The sequence below is a fragment of the Perca flavescens genome, chromosome 2, assembly GCF_004354835.1.
Source record: "Perca flavescens isolate YP-PL-M2 chromosome 2, PFLA_1.0, whole genome shotgun sequence".
NCBI lineage: Eukaryota > Metazoa > Chordata > Actinopteri > Perciformes > Percidae > Perca > Perca flavescens.
Window position 1 is genome coordinate 28,139,191 of NC_041332.1, and position 22,874 is coordinate 28,162,064.

Genomic DNA, 22,874 nt, shown 5'->3' on the forward strand with positions numbered 1-22,874 from the left:
GGGTGTGGGGAAAATCCACCATGAGATTTACTGGTATCTTGACATGGTGAGGAAAGCTGTTGCCACCTTGAAAGTATTATATTTGCGACTTCATGTAGACAGGAACATCTGTTCCATTAAGAGGCAATGGTTGGCCTTGTTGATTTAATACATTTTAGGTTAATTATCTTGGGGATAAATAGCTAGCAAGAAAAACCTAATGAGGTTGACTTGATATTTGATTTTTGATAGTTATTGTAAACCTGTTAACCTGTTTAATACTACTTGAATTTGTTTGGATAATAAAAGTGATTATTACTGCCAGTGAAATATGAAAGTACATATTCTAAGATAAAAATACAAATTATAGTTTAATATTTATAATTATTATATTTGAGATTTCAGTAAGATTTGTAATTCAGTATACAGGTATGTTTGAGAGCACACCACTGTGCATTTCATACCAAACTTTTATGTAATGTGTTAATGGATCTGGTGCTGAGACGGTTTCAAACTGATTAATGTCATATTAAAGGTCAGCGGTGTGGCAGCCAAGTCATCGTAGAGGCCAAAACAGCATCATCATTTCTCATCTTAGTGCTTCAACATCACACACTCTCTTTGCTCCACATTATATTTTGTAGTTTTTCCACCGAGACAAGCGCTATCGTCAGTAAAGTGGTGACACTTAATGTCACTAATGTCAATATTTATAATTGAGGAAACAAAATCACTCAAATGAAAACATACACCGTGGATAAACTGGATTTGGAGCGTGTGAGAAGATGTTTTAAGCAGCATAGTAGTGACATTTTTCAGCCAAACAGTGCAGGTGTGATCTCAGCCAAGGGTAGTGCTAGTCTAAACCTCCGGTCAAAGCAGCAAGAGCCCCAACAACAGACACAGCTGTGGCCTTGCTATAGGACTGGGGACACTCGACACCAAGTGGTTCCAGTTTCAGCTTCTTATAATAGGCTTGTTTGCATGCCAAAGGCACACTGCCTCGTGGCTTAGGCTTTAGATCCCTGATCGCTGTCAACCCTCACCCTCGACTGATAGTCCTATGCAAACAATAGTCATAACCTCTTTACCACTGCTAGAATCCCCCACATTGGAACTGGACATCACAAAACGAAAGTAGAAATTATTTAATAGTTTAAAGTTATGTATATAGCAGTAAGTTTTATTTTACAGCGGTCATAAAGGATCACGCTTACAGATGAATATGTGATCCAAATAAAATAATATTTTAAATGTTTTTATTAGATAGTGCAGATAGACAGGAAAGGGGAGAGAGAGAAGGGATGACGACAGCAAAGGGACACGGGTCGGATTTTAACCCGGGCCGCCAAGGACCCCAATCCTAAAAAAACTTGAACTTGAAAAAAAATGCAGGAGTACCTGACTATATTCCACAGAGTAAGTAAATTCTATTTTTGGCACATAAATGATACCGTATGTGTATAAAGTGCACATAAAGAATCTATAAATATGATATATCAATCTCTGACTATACTTTACACAGTATTTTATTTTGTTTGTCACCATATATTTATGAACATCTACCATTATTACAGCTATTTGTAAAAAAAAAAAAAAAAAAAAAAAAAAAAAAGATTCCTAAAGTAATTACAATTACAATTATTATTATCCCAATTCTGAAATTTACAAGACATATCAGTTTGAAGACATAGGTGCATGCTCTTTGACCGGACACACTGACCTGCTGACTGCCTCCATGCTCCCAGAGGGGCTGACATCAAGGTGGCTGAGTGGCGAGGAAGTGTCTGGGGTGTCTTGGCAAGCTGTCTCCATTGGCTCTGGACAGGGGCTTCTCAGCGCTGAGGTCAGGGGCAAAATTATTGGTATGGAGAGGGACCTTGCATGGGGCAAGCCAGCAGAGCAGCTGGGCTGAGGGGGGTGAGTCATGCCGTCACTCTTTCCTTTCCTCACCTATTTTACACAGAGAAAGATGGAGAGAGATGCCAACAACAGGTGAGTCTCTTGACAGGAAATATGAGACAGCATGAAATGATAGGTAAATGATACTCACCTGCGAACATTTCTGCACAATCAAGCACATACACAACCGCATTTACAGAGAAACAGTGGAGCCTTCAACCGTTGCTCAGGTTACTATAAAACATGCATTCGAGGATCTACTGAGGTAAAGCAAAGAGCAATAAAAACGCACACAAAAGGCAAGAAGGGAAAATAAGAGGTTAAGCTTGTAAAACTGTAAAGTTAGACTGATGTTTGTCTTACCGTGCTGACCCTGATTGGGTATAAACACCATGAACCACCAACTGCAGTGTAGGAGAAGAATCTTAACCTAATTACAGCCACATTGTGAGTACCCTTCTGCATTTCTAACCAAGATAAGTGTTAAATAATTTGTCTCTCAGAGCTTTCTCTTAGTATATATGGAGAGTACTCTTATGCCTGCTAATGAACACTGAGGCCAAATAGCAAGCTGGCTGTGGTAAAAAGAGTATGAAATGGGTCTGACGGCATTGGCTTAAGTATTGATAATGGTCAAAAACACCCAATGCTAAAAGAGGCTTGGCTCCAGATAAACATCTGTTGGTCTGAATTAAAAGGCCAACTTTTTTGTTGTTACTTTAAGCCAATTATCAGCAGAACATTCCCATTTGGGGTTTGTACTTAATGGGTTGTTCTAAAAATCTATGGATGCTACATCCGTTTAGTCATTGGTGCACTTAATGGGCGAATCTTTGGGAACATGATTAGCTGCACAAGCTTCGCTAGCTAGACCTGGTATGGATTTTGCCCCTCGGGGCTTTGTTATTGATTAAGCTAAATTTGTTATTCACAGAAAACCAAAGAGAAACGAAAAACTGCTGCTGCCGTCTGGCAAACGACACAGAAGTATCCGCTGTCGTACCACCAGACTACGGAGCTGCTTCCTTCCTCAGGGTGTAAGACTCCTCAGCTCATCCTCTGTACTTCACCATAAAAAAAAGTTTCTTTCTTTTCTTGTGTAGCATAAAGGGACTACAACTTGCAAATTCGTTGTTCACCAGTGTTGTAGAATGACAATAAATGAACCTTAAATGAAGGGAGGGAAACGAAGGGGGAGCCGTCATGGAGACACCATGGGCAAGTCCCCATCCTAAAATGTTGTGATAATAAAGATGGGGCTGTCATCTTGGTTGGTCTATGCTGTTGATTTTTTTTTTTTATGTCTGTGCACTGTATGATGGTAGTTATTAGGGGTGCACGATTCAGAAAATGTCACGATTCAATATCGATTTTTAGGCTCAAGATTCGATTCAAAATCGATTTTCGATTCAAAAACAATTCTCGTTTCAAAAAACAATTCACAGTATGTAAATGTAGTTACTTTTCCCATGTGATTGCAGTAGACAGAAAAATTTAAAAAATATGAATTGATTTTGAATCAGTAGAGCTTGAATCGCGATTTGAATATGAATAAATTTTTTGCACACCCCTAGTAGTTATGATGAGTTAGAAAGTAGATAATTTGAGAACCATTGTATAGGGTATAATATTTCTCACTAGACAGGCTTGAAATGACAAATGACACAGTGACATAGTATATATATATTGACTATATACTATACCGAACAGTCAATGATTTCAGACACAGTCATGGAAACTCCAAAAAGAGCTTAGAATCAAACTGCAGGTCAGTTTCAATAGTGTTAACCACTGAACCGTCATGCTGCCTCCATTGCTGGTTCTCAGTTTCTGCCTGTGCATAAAAAAGAGCTTAAACAGAGTCCCAACAAGTGGGAGCTAAATAGGCCAGATGGCAAAGAAGCCTGACAGACCAAAATGAGGATATGACCTGGTTTCTAAATCATGGATTAACTTCTACTTTGAAGGTTTGTAACTAAAATCGCAAAAGACTGCAAAATGTTACTTTCTCTTTAATAATATGCTACAATGAAAAGGCCGTTGTAGCTTAGCGGGCCTTAAAACAACATCTACCACTGTTAACAGACCTCTATTCACTGAATAAAGCTAATTTCTTAGACATCTACTTTTTCAAAAATGTCTTTGCAATATGATCCATACCTGTTCTTTCTTGCCACAACCACAACTACTTTCACTAGACTTTTCAAAATAGTGGTGGTTTGTATAAGCAGTTTTGCTCAAAGAGAGTTCTAAAAATGCTTTTGTGATCCTACTATAGCAACAGAAGGCTTTTTTGCAATGCTGTATTTATTCAACAACAAGGACTTAATAATACTCTGCCAGTAATAACTGTCGTAATTGACTGTAATTGTGTATTGACATAAGCATATCTATGTGTTCAACAAAACACAATTCACAATTCCCATCATAAATCACTGCTTAGGGCTATCGAATTACTCTGTCTGTCTGTCTGTCTGTCTGTCTGTCTGTCTGTCTGTCTGTCTGTGTTTCTTTGGGTGTGTTTGTTAGCCTGAGGCTAATACCTATGTCACACTTCCTGCTTCCAGAACACAGAGTAGGGAATCACAACTTCCGGTCAACAGTTCCTTTCTCCATGAGGATTTAGATTATCAGCCATAATGTCTAAACCATCCGAGGTAGACTGACCACGAGCTACGTGGTTGTGAAACGAAAGTTTCTGCTCCTGTAGAATTTATAAGTCTGTATGAAATCAACCTTGTTTTTAGAAAAACATGTGTTATCCGTGATCTTATGGAGAAAAACTACACTACCCACAATCCTAAGTGTAACAGCAACGTCTCTGATTGGTCCAACTCCCTGTTACCATAGCAACATTCACCATACCCGCGAAACTGCGAACGGCTAGAGCGAGCTTCTACTATTGAAGTCCATGATAGTTTCTGTTGTCTTGTACCTTTTGCCTTTTTCAAAATGTTTTTTTTAGAGCGTTCATTTACAATCCGAAACACATGGTAGTAGGTGACTTCAGGCGGGTAGCGGAGAGACTTGGTCCAGCAGTATCTATTGGGCTCCGCCATTGTAAAAAGCTAACCGGGAGAGCCGTATCCCCACACAGAGATGTTCTTCCGGTCTTCAACTGTTGCGTGACATAGGCCTATAAATACTGTATAACTTATAAAGTTATTTCACCTTTGCCTCGCAGTACCACAATATAGTGTAGCTCTGGTAGTCATATGTGAGTGCTGATCAGTCCAAAACGTAGATTTTTAACTATATATTTTGTGGTAGCAAGCATCAAGGCCAAATCTTTGTTAAGTTTGGCCTTGAGAGTGAAAACTGTTTCATAGGAGAGGTTCTACATGAGTGTTTGTGAAATGCAGCTGTAAAAGTTAATATTTATAGGGAAGTTGAATCACTTGATTAATCATTAAGGAGCTCAAGCCTTTTTCAGTTAATGCTATTTTCATTCATACAGGAAGTGAGGAGTCTTTTGGTGCCAGCTTTATCTATATGAATGGATGTTAAAGTTACAATCTCGAAGCTCTCCATTTCGTTCTCTTTGACGCACCTATGGCCTATAATACTTTAAAGTTAATGTGTTTTGTGTTTTAATAGCTCCTGAACAACAGACTCTTGATACTGTGATAACTGCTGATTGCAACTTTTTTTAGTTTTTAGGTTTTAGTTGAACATTCTGTTGCTAGCAACAGCTTTAATTTTCCTCCCCAAATGTCCTTGTTGGGGGATTATCTGTAGGTACTCCTTTTATTACAGCTGCTTTGTGATGGTTGACTTGTGATTTAGTAGAATTTTGTTTCTCTATGAGCAGCTTACTGCTAACCAAGCAAGCCACTAAGGCTGTATATTGTTTTTTTGTTTTTTTTAAATCGTCATCGCGATATCAATTGGCGCAATAAACATATCGGGAAAGGCTGCAACATATAAAAAAAAACGTGTTCGTTGACTGAAAATATCAGTAGCACTTTAAAATGTAACGGTCATTCTTTTTTTAGTGATGCCTTTTATATTCAATTTAATGTTCAATTTGTTCAATAAAAGAAAGTTGGAAATGATTTACTTTTATTTGTTTAAAATGTGTGAGGATACGCGTAAAGTGCGCCTAATTATATATTCTGCGTTATTTACAAAGACTGCAAAGACGGGAAATTCTCTGCCTCTTAAAAGCAGGTGTAAACCAGCCATAAGCGGGTTTCTTCGTATATGCTTCCTGGGGAAATGGCAGCAGTAATCCGAGCAAGACAAAAACATAGGCCAAGCTGAAAAGAATTTTTGACACAAGGATCACACTTTTTCAGTGGAGTGAACACAAAATCATAAAGCGTTACAGATTAAGCAGCCATGCAATATTAGAGTTACTGAAAGAAATCAAAGATGAAATTGAATCTCCGACTTAGCATTCACATTCAACTTCACATTCCATTCCAGCAGTTGTTAAACTCCTCGCTACATTACATGTATTGGCATCAGGTACATTTTAAACAGTCATAGCATCAGCAGTGGGAATATTGCAGTCTGCACTCAGCCGTAACATAGCACCAGTACCGCGTTGCTACAGCACAATTTACGGTATAGTGGGCGGAGAAAGGCGCTGATTACCCGATCAACTGGATGTTTGGTAAATACAACGTAAACTGAAGTATCACAGCGTGCACTTTGGCCATGGCGCTGATAACGCTACATTCGCAAATGTATGTGGATCTGGCCCTATGTGTATGTTTAGAATAAGTACTGTGTTGCACCTACTATGATGACTAAATGTGGATCTTTCAGTGGTGACACTTCTTCCAGGCATAAAGCACAATACAAGTCATTTGACAGACGTCTACACTTTTGTGAATCCAGTTTCCTTGTTACTGTACTTAAACATTTTATACCTTTGGTCTAAATCTTGTTTATTGAATATAATACCTTTCTGATTCGTAATCAGGGTTCAAAATTAACTTTTTCATCCAACAGCTAAATGGCTAGTGAAAGTTCAACATTTTACCAGACACTCAATAGATTACCTTTGGTTTTTTTTGGGAGGTGAGTGAAGCAAATTACCAGCCAATTGCCTATTTTACCAACATTTGGCTGGTAGATGGTGAAAATTCTAAACCCTGTTTGTAATCACTATCATTGTATGTTTTGTCCAATACAGTTTTCAGATTTGCTTCTATTAGAAACTTCAAAGGCAACCTGCTGTCATCACCCTTTATTGGAAGTGTGTTTAGCTCGCTGCGCAGCTGTGCACCTACACACAGAGTGAGTTGAGGAGCTGGTGTTACCTTATCAGCTTAAAGGTTGAAGTAACTTCAGCATTTAAAAACATTCTTAAGCTTCAGTTACATACCAGCTCTGCTAAAAGTTTTTCCACAGACTACTAGGGGAAGTAAAAATTCTTCATCAGCAGACACTTTTAACTTCCTGAGCTTATCTTGCTGTTAGTCAGCAATTCTTTTATCTCTACAGTGACATTGGTCTTGACTGATTAACCGCATTTATGGCATCGGGTCTTCAAAACAACCACAGCGAGTCCGTCTTTGTTGTCAAACTGAAGCCAACCTTACAGAAATTACTCATTGTATCACTAATACAAATATGAACTTATCTATGTAAGATCAAAGTGACTGACTTCAAAACAAAATTTAGAATTCATTTTGCTGAATATAGCTTTCATATTGACCTTGGTGAAAGAAAATGAAGATGGAGCTACATATCTACTACATGTACACAAAGAGGACATTTCTAAGCCTTAATTATAATCAAATTCATGGCCAAATGCTGCTTTTGTGGCAGGATTCATCTGTAACAATACCACAACACAGTTGGAAGAAGATACCATAGCCCCTGTTTGTCTCTCACTGCAAATAAGTGTGTTGTTGTTTCCTGCAGCTCATTGCCTTTATCAAATCACATCATGTGACCGAGCAGCAAGGCCACATGCATAAGAGGCTGCCTGAGAGATGACCTCAGGCAAATCAGCACCAAGGCAATGCAGCAGATAAGAAAGCTTAAAGTATTTATTGGAAAGGGTGAGAAATAGAAGGTAGTAACCTAACCCCTTAAACAAGAACAATTGTTCACAATACTTAATAAGGACAATAACAAACTGTTATTTTCCGTACCTTCTTTTTCCTCTGCCTCGCCTTTGGAGTGTTAGTGGAGGATTTGTTCACAAGTTCTGCATTTTCTGGTGTTTTCTTTTGTCCAGCCTTGGAAGATGCATGGAGAGAAAATGCAAAATAAAGAGATTACGATTTGAAGTGCATAGAAACATTGAAGACAATTGAGTTAGTGCTGCTCGGTCGTTGTTGTGATCACATACAGGTGTACTACTGTGCTTATTCTAGCTTGTGAAGTGTTCATTGCAGTGGTTGTTATGCTCATTCATAAGGTCTCAAAAAAATAAAAATAAAAAATCCAATCCAAGGCACACTGTAGGGTTTGTGCAAAATTATATTGCCTTTACTTTACATGGCAATATTAATATAAGATAATTTAAAATACATGTCATACTTTTTAGACCACATTACAATGATCCCTTCACAAGATGCATACACACATTATTTCTTGGATGTACTGTGTTGATAATCAAGTGTGAGAAAATGCAAATACAAGCTATTTCTTAATACTCCTAACCTGAGAAGAAATGATAACTTATCAGTAATGTCAGTCGCAAATAATTAAAAAGGTCATCATCTATTTACGCTAAGCAACATGATTACCATTGCAGGCAGTATGCACAAGTCAGCTGACACTGATAACATCTTTAAAGCTCACAGAAACCTACACAGACGCACACAGGAATGGCTTTCGTGTTGGAAAACAGCTTTTCCAAAACATGCCCATGCTCTTTTAATCACGTCACACACAGTGCCTGAAAATCACATTGCCAGACCTTCCTCCACAGTGCTGCGAAGGAAGGTCTGGCGAGCTTACACAGCATTCCGAAATGGGAGAAAAACATGCTCTGGTTTATTGGCATTTCTTTAAACCAATCACAAGCGTCTTGGGTGGGGGGGGCGCTATGCGCCGCACGGAGCAATGGCACCTCTGCAAAATAACCTCGGGAAGGAACTTGTTTCGGTGGAACGTGTGTACGTTCAAAGATTGTTTTAGTCGTGCAACAGAACTCAGATACGACAGATAGTCTAGCTAGCTGTCTCGATTGACCCTGCAGAGATCTGAGGAGCAGTTAACCATAGTCCTCATAAAGTGGAGTTTAAAATGCCAACACAAAGAAAGCGGAAGGTAACGGACATCCGGCCAAAATGAAAGACATCCGCCGGAATTTCCGGCGGCACCTGAACAATTCCAGAAGTGGAACATCGTGGACATAGACTAGGTCACACAGATCACATGGTTGGTGTTAAAAAGGACTATGTAAGTGAATTTGAAGGGTTCATGCAAGTTTGATCTGGGAGTGTCACACATAAACAACGACACTGCATTTCACAGCAGAAAGATTGCAGAGGAGCATTAATGCATAAACAAAGACACACACATGCAGGCTGCTGTAAAGCTGATCACACACCTTTGTTCTGGGAGCTGGTGTCGGTGTGTTTGCATTAAGGTGGGTGCGTGACTTCTTTTTGTCTGCATCAGTCACATGCGCCTCCTGGGACCAGAAAGAGAACAAAAGAAAACACAGTTGTAAAGCATGTCTTTTGACTGATCATACACTATAGTAACAAAAGGAGCAACAGATCATACTTAACAGAGACCCCAAAACTTTTTTTCTCCAGTTCTTATTGTTGTAACTGTAGCCTCAAATATATGAAATATTAGGGAGTCATTTTAGAGAACGCCTGGGTATGTGTGTTCTACTTTTGCTTTTCTTCTGTGAGCATGTGAACAGGGTTCAGAATAGATTTGAACAGGTTGACAATCTGCATACAACACTTTCTGAAGGAAAAGGCAACACCAGTGATCATATGTGCTGCGTTTAAAGGCATTAACAGGAATGCCAGCAGGCGAGGGGCCTCAGCAGGCCGTGCATGCCTGTGCATATGTGTTAGTGTTTATGTGTATGTGTGCATGTTTGTGTGTAAGGAAATCTGATTCTGACTGAAGGATTTCCCATAGGTCAGTGGAGTTTAATGTGGCTGTGCCCTTACAGGTATTCACAACTCATCACAGACATTTGTGACTGGAAATGTTATCACAAAAATTAAAATATCTTATTTTACTGCAACTAGGATTCCGGACTTTTGGATTTCATGATCTCAGGTTGCATGTGATCACTGAATTTCTCAAATGATCAACAATCTCTCTATCTAATTTTATTTTGCATGGTAAGCATAGTGTCACATGGGAATCAGACACTATGTTTGATGTTGTTAAAAATGGAAGAGGTAGTGTGGGAGAAGAGGTGAGACGTCAAAGTCATGGGAAGCTAAATCCTGATGGCATCCGATGGTCTATGTCACGTTTCACGCCAATATTACGGTCATCAATTAACAATCAAGACGTTTGCTACAGACATGGCCAGAATTTTCCTGTTCCGCTTGTGATATGATTTTCTTTATATTCACATGAGGTCCCTTTGAGTGAAATACACAAGAATTTGATATTTTACAGGCTTGTAAATCCCATCAAACTCACTGATGTCATGCTGATCATTTTTCAAGGGATAAAAGGGTATTAGGAAAATTCTTTTGACATGCTATGTCTTTTATAGGCTAATGAGAGTATTTTCCCACAGTACTTTGACTACTTTAGAAGAAATAGAAAAATTAATTTAAGCTTAATTATTTCCCTGGTAGAATTTTATTTTGTGTGAAGAGCTTGCCCAGGAAAAACTATAATGTAATACTTTTTCAGATAATTTTAAGGACTAAGTGCTGCTAGTGAGGCTTAATAAACCATTTAACCTCCATTGGGTTCTCTGAAAAATGATTTGCTGCAAAGCTGAAAACAGCTTTTTATTTTAGCTTGGGAAAAATTGATGATTTGGAGATACACGGTTTTGAATAAAATAAAATTTCCCATAAAAACAAAATGTTCCACAAAATCTAAATAACTTAACAATTTGTTTTCATTTAATTTTTTTTCTCAATGTGGGGAAGAGGGAACTTGAACTCTAAAATCCTGACTACAGCAATGCGTTTATAAACATTTGTGACTCATACAAGAAGTTAACCTGTATTGAAAATAAATAATTATCTGAATCTTAACCAGAATCATATGACTTAAATGGATAGTTTGCTCTGTTGTGCTTCGTTTACCACAAGAAGCTCCAGATGCAGCAGCAAGATGCTGCCAGGAAAACCAGCAGACCAGACAAACCAGCTAATCAATAAAGACATCAGCCATCGAAGCAGCAAATATAAATCAACAACCAGAGACTCAAAACAGCCACCTGTGGAGGAGTCGTTCCCGTGAGGCTGTGATATTAGATCAATAGTTATTTATGTAAGCCTGTATTTATAAAATCACTCCTCCAAGTGGATGGGCAGAGGGTGAGGTTACTGTTTAGTGTGCATGGGCACAACATTAGCATCTGGTATTCCTATGAGTATATACAACACCTTTACAGTAACAAGGGCTGGCAGGTCTTCTGTGCAGCCTTCTTCGTGTCTGGCACTCTCAAATATATTGCTGTAGTTCTGGATGAACTTGATCATGATCTTGTTACAGATAGTCTGGTCCTTCATTGCTTCGAAACCAGGAGCCACTCTGGAAAAGAGGGAAAAATAAAAGCAAACATTCTGTAATTCTTCAAATATGACAGAAGCAGTAAAAAATAGAGTTGATAATTTGTTAATAATTTCATTTCATTCTTTCACTTTGCAGCATTAAACTGATTTGATAGTGATTTTGATACTGACGTTTAGTCATCAGTTAGTCAACTTAAATAACAAAGCAGAGTTCAGCCGCCCTAGCAGGTATGATGTCTGATGCTACCGAACAGCTGTGTGAGATGCAAACAGGACTGTAGGCACTAACGCTAGACCTAATTATATAACTTACATATAACACACACACACACACACACACACACACACACACACACACACACACACACACACACACACACACACACACACACACACACACACACACACACACACACACACACACACACACACACACACACACACACACACACACACACACACACACACACACCTCTGGAACAGCTTGTACACTATGAAAGGGTATCCAGTACAGTTTCGTCTTCTCTATTACTTCTAGTAAGGTCTGATCTTTTTTACCATGCAGGGTTTCCAAGCCTTAACACCCCAGTTTATTAATGGGCGATGCTCACCAGTCAGGAGAACAGTAGCTGTAGGTCAAAATGTACAAGTATGATTTTAAAACTCCTCCAGTAAGCCCTTCATAAATAGATCAGTGAAAACAGAGGTACATGGTTCAGCAGCTGCAGGGAGGCATATAAAGCCACTGATGCATCATTTATTTATGAACATCAGTTGAACAGTTGAAAGCACATTAACATCAATCTTATATGTCATACAACATTTACCTCAAAACTGTTCACTACACTCAATTAGTGTTCTTGACTGTGACTTTCGATTAATATAATGTTTGAAGAGTCAAAGATCTGATGTAGTAGTTTAAATACATGTCTGACACAATATGAAGAAGTGTATTCATGGTACATTTATGAGCAATGTAATGTCATGTAAGTATCTCTAGAAGACTGATGATTTCATCTTCACTTAATAAGCTACAGCACCACCTGCTGGCCAAATATTTTGATAGAGACAGAGACCAGTACAGACCCCTGTCTCTGTTTTTACATCAGTCATGTTCTCAATATATGTACTCTAACTACTCTTTTATGTTAATACTTTTAGACTCATTTGTGTTTTTAAGTATACATTTGCCTGTTTTCTTTTTTTATTAACCTACATAGATGTTACCCCAATATTGTCTGCACTGTGAAGTTTAAGATTTTTTCCCATTCTGAAATACGGGACATCTGTTCTACTTAAAATAAAAAAGTACAAAAAAGCTTTTTTTGTCTTCAATTATTGACACGTTTTACAAAACAGCTGCAATGTCTGTGGGGTAAACTTTACCTGGGTTTATTAACGACTCAACATGTACTTTAACTATTTATTAGATATAAATACTTAAAGTATATATATATATATATATATATATATATATATATATATATATATATATATATATATATATATATAAACACATACACATGGGGTACTCAGTATGTCTCAGACTGTATGTTGATCTATATGGGATTAGATGTCATTTTAAATAAGGAGGATAGTTAAAGAAAATTGATTTAAAAATAAACTGCAGCCAATGAAAATGCCTTCTGGATTTAGGTGTTAACCAATTAAGCGACTCATACATCAGGCAATGATGGGTTCTATAAGGACACCTCAGAACAAATCGACAGAGACTGTTATAGGCTACACCAAGAGGAATAAGATTTGTTTCAGAGGTATTGTGATTAATAATATCTGCATAATCTTATTTTGGTAGTAGAACCTGTGAAACAATCCTTTTCCTGACCTGTAGTGTGAAGCAGTTGATAGAACGATATAGTCTAACTGCGTGTCAATCACTGCTCATGCACAAGCATGCATTCTCCCTTGTGGGGGGAGGGGCTTAGGAGACCGTTTTGGGCTTTATTAGAGAGAGGGGAGGGACTGAGAAATTTTGTTCAAATGTTTTGGCTAAGTCCTCGATTTTCGCAATCCTACCTTAAGCAACTTTAAAGTTTCAATAAAAAGATTTGTCAATAGATGCAAGTACTTTTCACAGCACATTGTTTGGTTATACATTATAAATATGAAGGATACAATTCGAAAAGAGAATACAGGAGTGATGGTGAGATTGGTCGGTGGGTGTTTATTTTGACAGCTTGACCACATCTGCCTTTGAAAAAGGTTCAACTCACTGGAAGACACTGGGTCCAAACACAGTGGCGAGGTTGAAGGCAGTCATACGGTTTTCTTCGTGGTTGCACTCCACATGGGTGAGGAAGTGGCAGAGGTAGCGGAGGAGGCTGTGGTGGACGTCAGGAAGCTGCTGGAGCAGGTGTCTCATATCTGACCAAGAGACATCATCACCGCACTCTACAGACACACAATGAGATATCAGAACAGGTCAAAGGTTGGGATCCTGCTTTTGGGTCTCCAGCAGGCAGACATAGCTTCATCCACTTGCTCTCTGTAATATCTAATCTTGAGTTGTGCTAACTATGTGAGCATTAGAGCAAAGAGCCTTAAAGTATGTTGATGCTATAACTCCGGACACATAATTGGGTCAGAGTTGGATAAACGGATATGGCTTCTGATCCCGAATGAATGAGTGCCGCAAACGTGCGTGCGCCTACGTGAGTGTGTGCATGTAGGCTATATGAACGCAGGAATGTGTGTGTATGTCTTTCTGACTAAGTAGAGCGTGATGGGTGGGGGGAAGAATGATGGCTTAAGAGCAATCACAACTGCTCTTGTTGCCACTTTTGCCGCTGAGTAAAGTTCTGATTGTGTCTGCTCAAGTGTGTAAAGTACATGTGCGGATTTGGATTGGTGGGGCTTTCAAACTATTTTTTCATCAGAAGTTGATGACGTTTTTACAGGATGGTACATAAGACAAACACACATTGAGGGATGGAAAAAAAAAAAAAAAGTCAAGCAATTACACGTATGTAGAGGCGACTTAAAGAAAGAGGATGCACATCAAAGACACACCATCATAAAGCCAGACAATCAGAGGACCAAATCACTGCAGAGAGAGAATGACATACGCTGTGCGTAGACATAGAGACCAGCAGAATTCATCGAATTTAAGGTGAAAAAACTAAACACTGCACACTTTTAAAAAAAATGTTTTTGTTTGCCAAAGAGACAACACTGAAAATAAAAAAGTAGCACCACTGTTATTTATTTTACTTGTCATATATCAATTTATTGTTTATTATTTATCTAAAATAATGACAAATATCCATCCCAATGCTCAATGTGATGAATAATAGTATGAAGCTTGATCAAATGTTGTTTTATTCATGCAATTCAGGTCACAGTCTCACTTTAATCTTACTAACTTACTTAGTATTTTATTATACTGCTAATCAATCTGCAACTTCATCCATTCATCATAAACCTTTGATGTTTTTAAATAGGAGGCCAAACCAATTTTACAAAGTAGACCAAAATCATTTTACTCAGTAGTTATGGCCAAGTCTTGTACCATAGAGCTGTTATTTAATGCAGTGTTTGACCACAGACCAGGAAAAGAGGCTATTTGTGGGGTCTATGAGGGAAAAATGAATACTGCAGCCAAAATGTGCACTCTCCTCACATTACACATATTAAACCAAGTAATGGAGGAGAGGCGAGGATGAGCACCTAAATTTTAGCACCTAAAGATAGCATTGCTTATCATCCAATCACAGTCATGACCCAGATATTCACCACACTTGTGATGGTATAAATATCACATTGTGGATTTGGAAAGTTGTTCAGAAAAAGTATCACGTGATGGTTTAAAAACTGATCTACTTGAGTTGGTAGGTTAATTATAGAAGACAAAGAAGCACATAAGTAAACATTGGCAAAAAATGACTTTCTCTTACCTTGGTGGTGTTGTATCAGTGCCTGTTGGACTGTTGAGTCTACCAGACCCACTGGCAGGTCCCTGAGGTACCGTTTGAGCAAGCTGGCAACCGTACACAAATCAGATTCTGAGAGAAGGTCCACTTCCTCTCCACTCTCCAGCCGCTGTTTCAGGGTCTCCACAGCACGCACATTTCCATTCACTCTGAACAGACCCTCCTGATGCAAGGCTGGAGGAAAATCAGAGAAACATTGTGAACTGTAACATTCAGCTTACTCATGCCACTATTCAACAAGAGAGCTAACTATGGATGAATTTAAATAAGATGGCCCCCTAAAATTGGTCTTATCATCTATTCCACAGAGGGCTACAATAATTTTACTATCAGTCTTTGGCTGGTTTTGTTTTGTCCTGCTGCTTGGTCTGGAACTATCAGGCAACATTTCGTAGGGATTTTCTGACCCCTTGATCTTTCTTGTAGCACCAATGTTTCTTCTAGCACACATGTCAAACTCAAGGCCCGGGGGCCAAATCAGGCCCCTCACAAATTTTGATCCAGCCTGCATATCAATTTAGGTTCACAATAAATCTGAAACTGTTTTACAAATTTAGAACAGAATTTGTCAGATTTGCCCACATTGGGATTTAAAAATCGCCACAGAACCAGTGAATTTGCATATAAAGGCTGTAAAACAGGTTGTTGTGAGTTGGCTGTGTGGTAGCCTGCTTTTAAAAATTCATTGTTTTGCTTGATTAGCTAAACTCTATGATGGCTAAGGAATTATTTTGCTGGCTTTTTTAAGGCTTGATGTTGACCAAACTGTAACTGAGAAGATGCAATAATACAGTCAAAGATATTTAAATTTTTCGATTAAATAAAAGCATGTCAATAAAACTATTAATGTTTGGCCCTTGATGTGATTTTAATTTTTCAGTGTGGCCCTTAAAGAAACTAAGTTTGACACCCTTGTTCTAGCACAATCATTAGGTCAAAGTTTCTACTTGTACAATATATCAAAATACAAACTTGAAATTTGAGCATTTGCAGAGCACACATAATGAGCCCAGTCAAAGGACATCATCTCATCATTTATCTCCCCAATATGATTTAACAATGGCAAAATCTTTAGTTTATTTCTTCTACACTTTTGCATTGTAAAGTGTAACATTAATGAACATTGCACTTGGTTTTGTGTTAACCTTGGCTTGGACTATGTTAAAGTGTGAAAGTTGGAGGGGGTTTTAAGCGCCAATAAATTTTCAATAATAATGTTATGGTTACATTAACATTATACCTGTTTTTGACGAGTAACGTAAAAATGATAGCTGATGTAGCTAGCTAGCTAGTTAGCTAGAATAAGTCACAAACCCTTGTCTTGCTAACGCTAGTTTATCAGTGTCAAAATTACAACCATAGACTGATTACAACAGCCAAACTCACTCTTGTTATATCAGTGCCATTTCATTTTTTTAATTTGGTTGTATTTGCTTATGTTGTTTCCGTTTCTATTTGTTTATTTTATATGATGTAAAACTGTTACGTCGTTTAGGGAAGATGAAGAACGTTACCCGGTTGAATAATCCACAGATTTTGTTGTGCACGTAGTCATTTGGAATTAATTTATACCCAACAGCTGACAGTGTGCTTATTTAACTCGTCTGTTGTGATATCAAATGTTTAGATTTTTTTATTTGCTCATGTTTTATATCCTTTTTAATTCGTTTTAAGATATATGTCGTTTAAAAATTAACTGCTGAATAATCCTTGTGAGCAGTCATTTGGATACTTTCTACCCATAGTTCATATGAAAACATCTGACTGAGTGTGCGCTGTGGATTAACAAGAGCTATAGGGGTAGGAACCGTTCTCTTAATACATCCATGGTAGGAACACAGTTTGTGAAAAGAGGTATTACTTTTGAATTTCTACAAATGTAATGTTTCAGCGCTTGGACCAGCACAAACTAAATTACATTTAACCACATGGCGGAGGCTGCAACCTCAGGGATAGTTTACCCAAAAGAAAACCCAAATTGAATCGATCAGAGATTTTTTTTTTTTTTTTTTTTTTTTTTTTTTTTTCGGAAGGTGCTTTATTATTATTTTATTATAGAGCACTCACCCTTATTATAGTCTTTATCCAATGGATGTATAAGAAAGATTTATCCACTGCTGAGGACTCACAAATATAGCCTACTACAAGAGGCCTGTAGTTTCAGTAGCATGTCAGAGAATGTCTAAGCATGTGCAGTTTATCACGAGGAAGGTAGCTCCACTTTCTTGTACTGACATCTAGTGGTCAAACAGAAGAGCTACGGAATATGATAAAGCAAGTCAACACCATGGTCAAGACTAGATGTACCATTCGGTGTTTTCAAGTTTAAACTTTTTAAAAGGTGCTCTATGTGATGTGACGCGTTTTTTAGGCTACAATATTTTTTGTCACATACAGCAAACATCTCACTATCTGCTAGCTGCCTGTCCCCTGAACACACTGTAAAAAATGTGGTCTCTGTAGACAGCCCAGGCTAGACAAATGGCATGGTTTGCCATAACAAACAGTGTTCCAGCCAATAACCGACAAGATGGAGTTGGTTGAGTCATGAACGCGCACTTAGAGCACCTTTAAGTCGCAAATTAGGAAAAAAAAAGAAGCCAATTTTGATTATTATTATAGTAGATGATCAAGCATTACAGTACATGTTTTGCTCTATTATATTCTGTTGTGTTTTTCCTCACCATGCTTGCAGAGATGCTCCACCATCCTCCGCAACACCAGAGGCACACCATCCTCCACCAGGCCCTTCTCCTGCAGCTCAAACAAGGACACTCCAAACAGCTTGGTGTGCTTGGCTGTCACTGTCCTGGGTTGCCGTATGGGTATCTGGACCATCTTCTTAATGTCTTCTTTAACATGCACCGCTGTCTTGTTGTGCTGCAGGGTGAAGAGCAGAAAGCAGCAGTCAACCACTGACACTATGGGCACAGAGGGAAGCGCTGCAGCCGGCATCAGGTTAGACACCACGAAGACACCTGTCCTGGGGGAGGGAGGCTCACTCTGCTCAATAGACTAAAAGGTCTGTCTGTCTGTCTGTCTGTCAGTGTGGAGTCCATACATGCACTGTCATAGTATCATGCACTTGGAGGACAGAGTATGCTGAGAGCTGGGAGGAAAGGGAAGGGCTGACCGTGCATATGTTGCTACAACAAATATCAGGTTACCACGCAACACCTTTGGTTGAAGGCCTTGTCAGAGTGACACACACACCTGCACAAATGGACATATGTACACACATGCAGACATACAGTATATGTTCAGGTGAGGTGATGGCCAGCTGTCTTAACTATGAATAATAATTATATCCGTAATAATTTGAATGGATTTTTTGTTGAGAACTTATTAGTTTATTACCAATCTAAGACCCATTCCTCTCAGTGGACAAGCCTTGTAAACTAAAACCTGAGTCAGAGCCAGAGTATGTATTTAGGGTGTTAATTCACTGTTATCTTCTTACTTATCAAGGCAAACAGTGCCAGAGGCTGTCTCTATCTCTACATACACATGTAGATGCACAGACTGTACAACACACACTCTGAGTGTAAACACTGAGTGCACACACAATCTCCTCCATTTAACAAGCCAACATTGGATGGAGCAGGGTAAGTTACTGATTCGACTGGCACATTTAACTACAGCATAAAGCATTTCTGCCTTTGTTTAGTCAGAACAAGGAGAAAGAAAGGTAAAACACACAAACCTGACACAGGATTCAGACACTGGGTGAGGAGGAAAAGACTTGCACATCCGAGCAACACAGTTTTACTCTTGTATCCATAGCTACAACTGCAACACGTGACATATTGTCGTTCCAGAGTTCACTACTTCAAACGAGTGAACTGACCCACACAGTGAAATGAGAGGCCCCAGCTATGATTTTGTCACAATGAGGTCCACAGTGACACAGTGGTTTAACCGTGTTGGGGAGGTAGAAGTGGTCTGTGAAGAACAAGCACCACTGAAATTAGCTATGTGGTTGTTTAGACAGAATATATACAAGCATGTGGCACACTTAGATCATCGGACTAAAAACCCACTTCACAGATGGTGCTAAGATAGCTAAGGAGACAAAATCTTTTCCATGGCAGATGCTCTTGCGGCGTTAATACAACATGCATCCGACAAGCTTGTACAGACAATATGTTAATGGTGCTCAGTCATCCCCTCCTTTCTGACAGGTGCATAGAAATATGCCAATTACACCGTTCTGATGAATGTAAAATTGTAATTAAGTACTCGTGAATTTTGATTCTGACTGCTTCATGCTTGGATGGCTGCCTAAAAGTATCACTACCTAATGAGCAAAACTGTACTGTAGTTTATTAATAATAATAATAAATAATAAAGTGGCTTGGTCTTCAGGTGTGAGAGGATGTTAGCAGTCTGTATAAATAAGATGTTTGGGTAGGTATAAATAAGAAAGCCAGACAGACTTTGTGTTTTATTTACACAACTTCATCATTATTTGAATATTTTTAAACCGTATGGTAGAAGAAAGATTATCATAAAATCTACTTTTTTAAGTCTGATTTGTCTATGATGTAGATGTTTGATAACACAGCTATAATGACGGTGCTTTTTTAAATCAATACATAACTTAGATTAAGAGATCACATAGTTTTATAGTATACTGTACAGGCCACAGCACAGTTTAAGGAGCTGAACCTTTTAGGGCTGCAAACTGGCTACTACTACTACTACTACTACTACTACTACTACTACTACTACTACTACTGCTACTCCTCATGCAGGTGTTTAAGAGTTAAGCCGGTCTGAGCTAGGTCTGATTATGATAGGCCTTACGGAACAGATGTCCCCTAAATCTGTCCTAAATTCTCGCACACACACAAATATCTTGACAGCTATAACCTCACACTCAGTCTGCATACACAGATGTAAGTCACCATGAACACCTACATTTGCTATTAAAAACACTGTTGAAGCAGAATGTGGCCATCAGATCTTCAGACTGCTGTGTAGTCTTAAGTATTGTGACAGTGATCCAGTGATCTGTCACATGCAAATAATGTGGTTGTCACTTAAGATCCATTCAGGTAAATTAACAATAACATATCTAAAACAATTTAAAGGTGATTTACTATGTCAACAAACCCTAACCAAGACCAAAATGTGATCAACAGCCTCAACAAGAGATATCCAAGAAGCAACATTCATACAAGTGGTTCATTCTGACTGCAATATGCAAAATAAATACGAAACAGCATGCATATAAAGTAATAACTCTACAAAGCAGAGTTGAAAACATTTATAGAAAAGATTATTTCTAAGAATGGCAAGAATTGGCCCAATAACCTAGTGAACACCCAAATAGAAAATGCAAAGTATACAAATAGAAAATGCCCCTTGTGTAAGACAAATCAAACCACAAGGCTCCTAGATAACCCCTCAAACACACACACACACACACACACACACACACACACACACACACACACACACACACACACACACACATATATATATATATATATATATATATAAAACTGACACAGTTGTGTTGACTTTGGGTCAAATTGACCAGTTTTCAATTTTTGTTTTATATCAGAAAATATTTGGAATGTAGAAATAAGCACTGAAAATGTGTAGAAGAAAAATTATACAATTTAAAATGTTGGAAAAAGCAAAAACAAACTGTGAAAAAAAGGCGTCAAAAATGTTGAATGGTTGATGGGAAGACAACACAAGGGTTAACATGACCGATGGTGCTTTTTGTAGTAACTAATTGAAATTAAGAAAACAATCATTTAAATCAGAAGGGACCAATTTGCAGACAGCATATATGTAATTTGTGTTCCTACCTAAGCTGAGGTGAAGTGTTGGACCACATGTAAACCCCTGGGTGTGAGAAGGGCCCCTGACAAACATATACTTTTGCTTTTTTGTGGAAGTGTGAACATAACTATAAACTGAGCATATAGAAACATCACACTTCTCCCTCTGAGCCATCACTCCACCTTTTTAAAAGCACTGTAATTAATATTCAGAATTTAAAAATCTTTACAGTCAATTTCAAGGGTTTTGTTAAGTTGTCAAACAGCTATAGAGCCGGTGTGTGCCAAAACAGTGAAGAAAAAGGAAACACTTCTTGTTGGTACCCATTTGCCTCTATTATTTACCAGGACAGTCTGTTGTGATTAGCCTAATAATCCTCCTCCCCTCACCTCCCCTCCCCCATCCTTTAAAATATTTTCACACCTCAACTTCTGACAGTGAGAAAGAAACCTATTGTCAAGAGACACTTAAAGCTAATGACTGTTGAAAATCTGCTTTCTCCCTTGAGAAGTGTTTCAAACATTTCCAGTGTCAGGTCGAGATACATTATAGAAACATTTTTAAAGAGGATAAACACAAATAAACTGCTAACAGTCAAGCCTATCTCCCTGCGTCTTGCTCATGAAGAGGATAGCAAGCCCAAGCATGTGGCCTCCTTCCCAGGGCCCTCCAGCTTCTCCCTCCCCCTTGTCTCTGACTCTCTCCCTATGTGGGTGGTCACTGAAGCAACTGGTAGCAAAAGCACCACAGCTGCTCAAGTCAAAGAAACTACTGCTAGAGACACACCTTTTTAAAAAAAGTACACAGAAAGTAGACTGTTTAAGAGGTTTAGTTCTTGTAAAAACCCTATTTCCATTAAGGAGATTTTGTGGAAAGTGACCTCATTGAGGCCCTGAATCATTGCTTGGAAAAAATGACAGCTATGGACAGGAAACATGAAGCTCACCGTGTGTATTTATCCCTATTTGTTCTCTTGTATGTTTACACAAGGGCAGAGTAAATTAGTGCATTATGGCAAGGAATCTGCATTCTCGGTTAACACATGCAAGTGAAATTATTCAACTTGATGCCAGTAGTCATGTATTTGGTGAGCAGTTTAACGAAGAGAGAGAAAGCTTGTTTTACTAGCTTGGAGAAGAGACTTGACATTTATAAAAGCCACCAGAACATTCAACACCATCACAAAGGAGTGTGCAGACTGACACTGCACAACAACACAGTCCCGTTATGCATTCTTTAGCCCTTAATCACAGGTTGAATGGGAAGTCTTTGAGCCAACTCAGGCTCTGTAGTTTTTACTCACACAGATGGTCAGAGCTCCTGCCCCCATTCTTTCAAAGAAGAAACGCCTGCAGAGGCAAAGATGAGGGGGGAAACTGCTGCTATCTTCCCTCCTCCTCTCCTCACTCTGTTCCAGGACACACTCTTGGATTTTGCCCAGTGGTGGGAATCCCTTTCACTTTAAAATTAGCCATCCGAATGCTCCAAAAACCCAACACAGATAATCCACGGCAGCAGAGAGCGTAAAACAGTGCTGTCAATACCGGCAGACTGTAGCTGTCCAACCCATGAGCACAGATTAGTGATTGTCTCTTTCTCTTCC

The 22,874-nt window shown here is 38.6% G+C and overlaps 1 protein-coding gene and 2 long non-coding RNA genes across 7 annotated transcripts in view; 2 read left to right on the plus strand and 1 right to left on the minus strand.

The window, feature by feature from the left end:
- fam13a (family with sequence similarity 13 member A) overlaps positions 1–22,874 on the minus strand; it is a 74,261-nt gene extending 51,387 nt beyond the window's left edge. For 3 of the 5 annotated variants that reach the window (XM_028594073.1, XM_028594083.1, XM_028594060.1), the window contains exons 1-8: positions 22,575–22,874; positions 18,160–18,355; positions 15,440–15,649; positions 13,760–13,937; positions 11,397–11,544; positions 9,401–9,484; positions 7,992–8,078; positions 1,703–1,932 (exon numbers count right to left, since the gene is read on the minus strand). In XM_028594073.1, the coding sequence (XP_028449874.1) occupies positions 1,703–1,932; positions 7,992–8,078; positions 9,401–9,484; positions 11,397–11,544; positions 13,760–13,937; positions 15,440–15,649; positions 18,160–18,355; positions 22,575–22,601 (1,160 nt within the window). In that variant the 5' untranslated portion in view covers positions 22,602–22,874. The remainder of the gene's footprint in view (positions 1–1,702; positions 1,933–7,991; positions 8,079–9,400; positions 9,485–11,396; positions 11,545–13,759; positions 13,938–15,439; positions 15,650–18,159; positions 18,356–22,574) is intronic. The other 2 variants (XM_028594067.1, XM_028594091.1) reach the window with 2 other exon arrangements.
- LOC114565847 (uncharacterized) lies at positions 1,016–3,082 on the plus strand. The gene is made up of 3 exons (XR_003693988.1): positions 1,016–1,398; positions 1,728–1,974; positions 2,816–3,082. It is a non-coding gene; the product is annotated as an uncharacterized LOC114565847 (long non-coding RNA).
- LOC114565859 (uncharacterized) lies at positions 17,210–18,604 on the plus strand. The gene is made up of 3 exons (XR_003693993.1): positions 17,210–17,329; positions 18,362–18,433; positions 18,523–18,604. It is a non-coding gene; the product is annotated as an uncharacterized LOC114565859 (long non-coding RNA).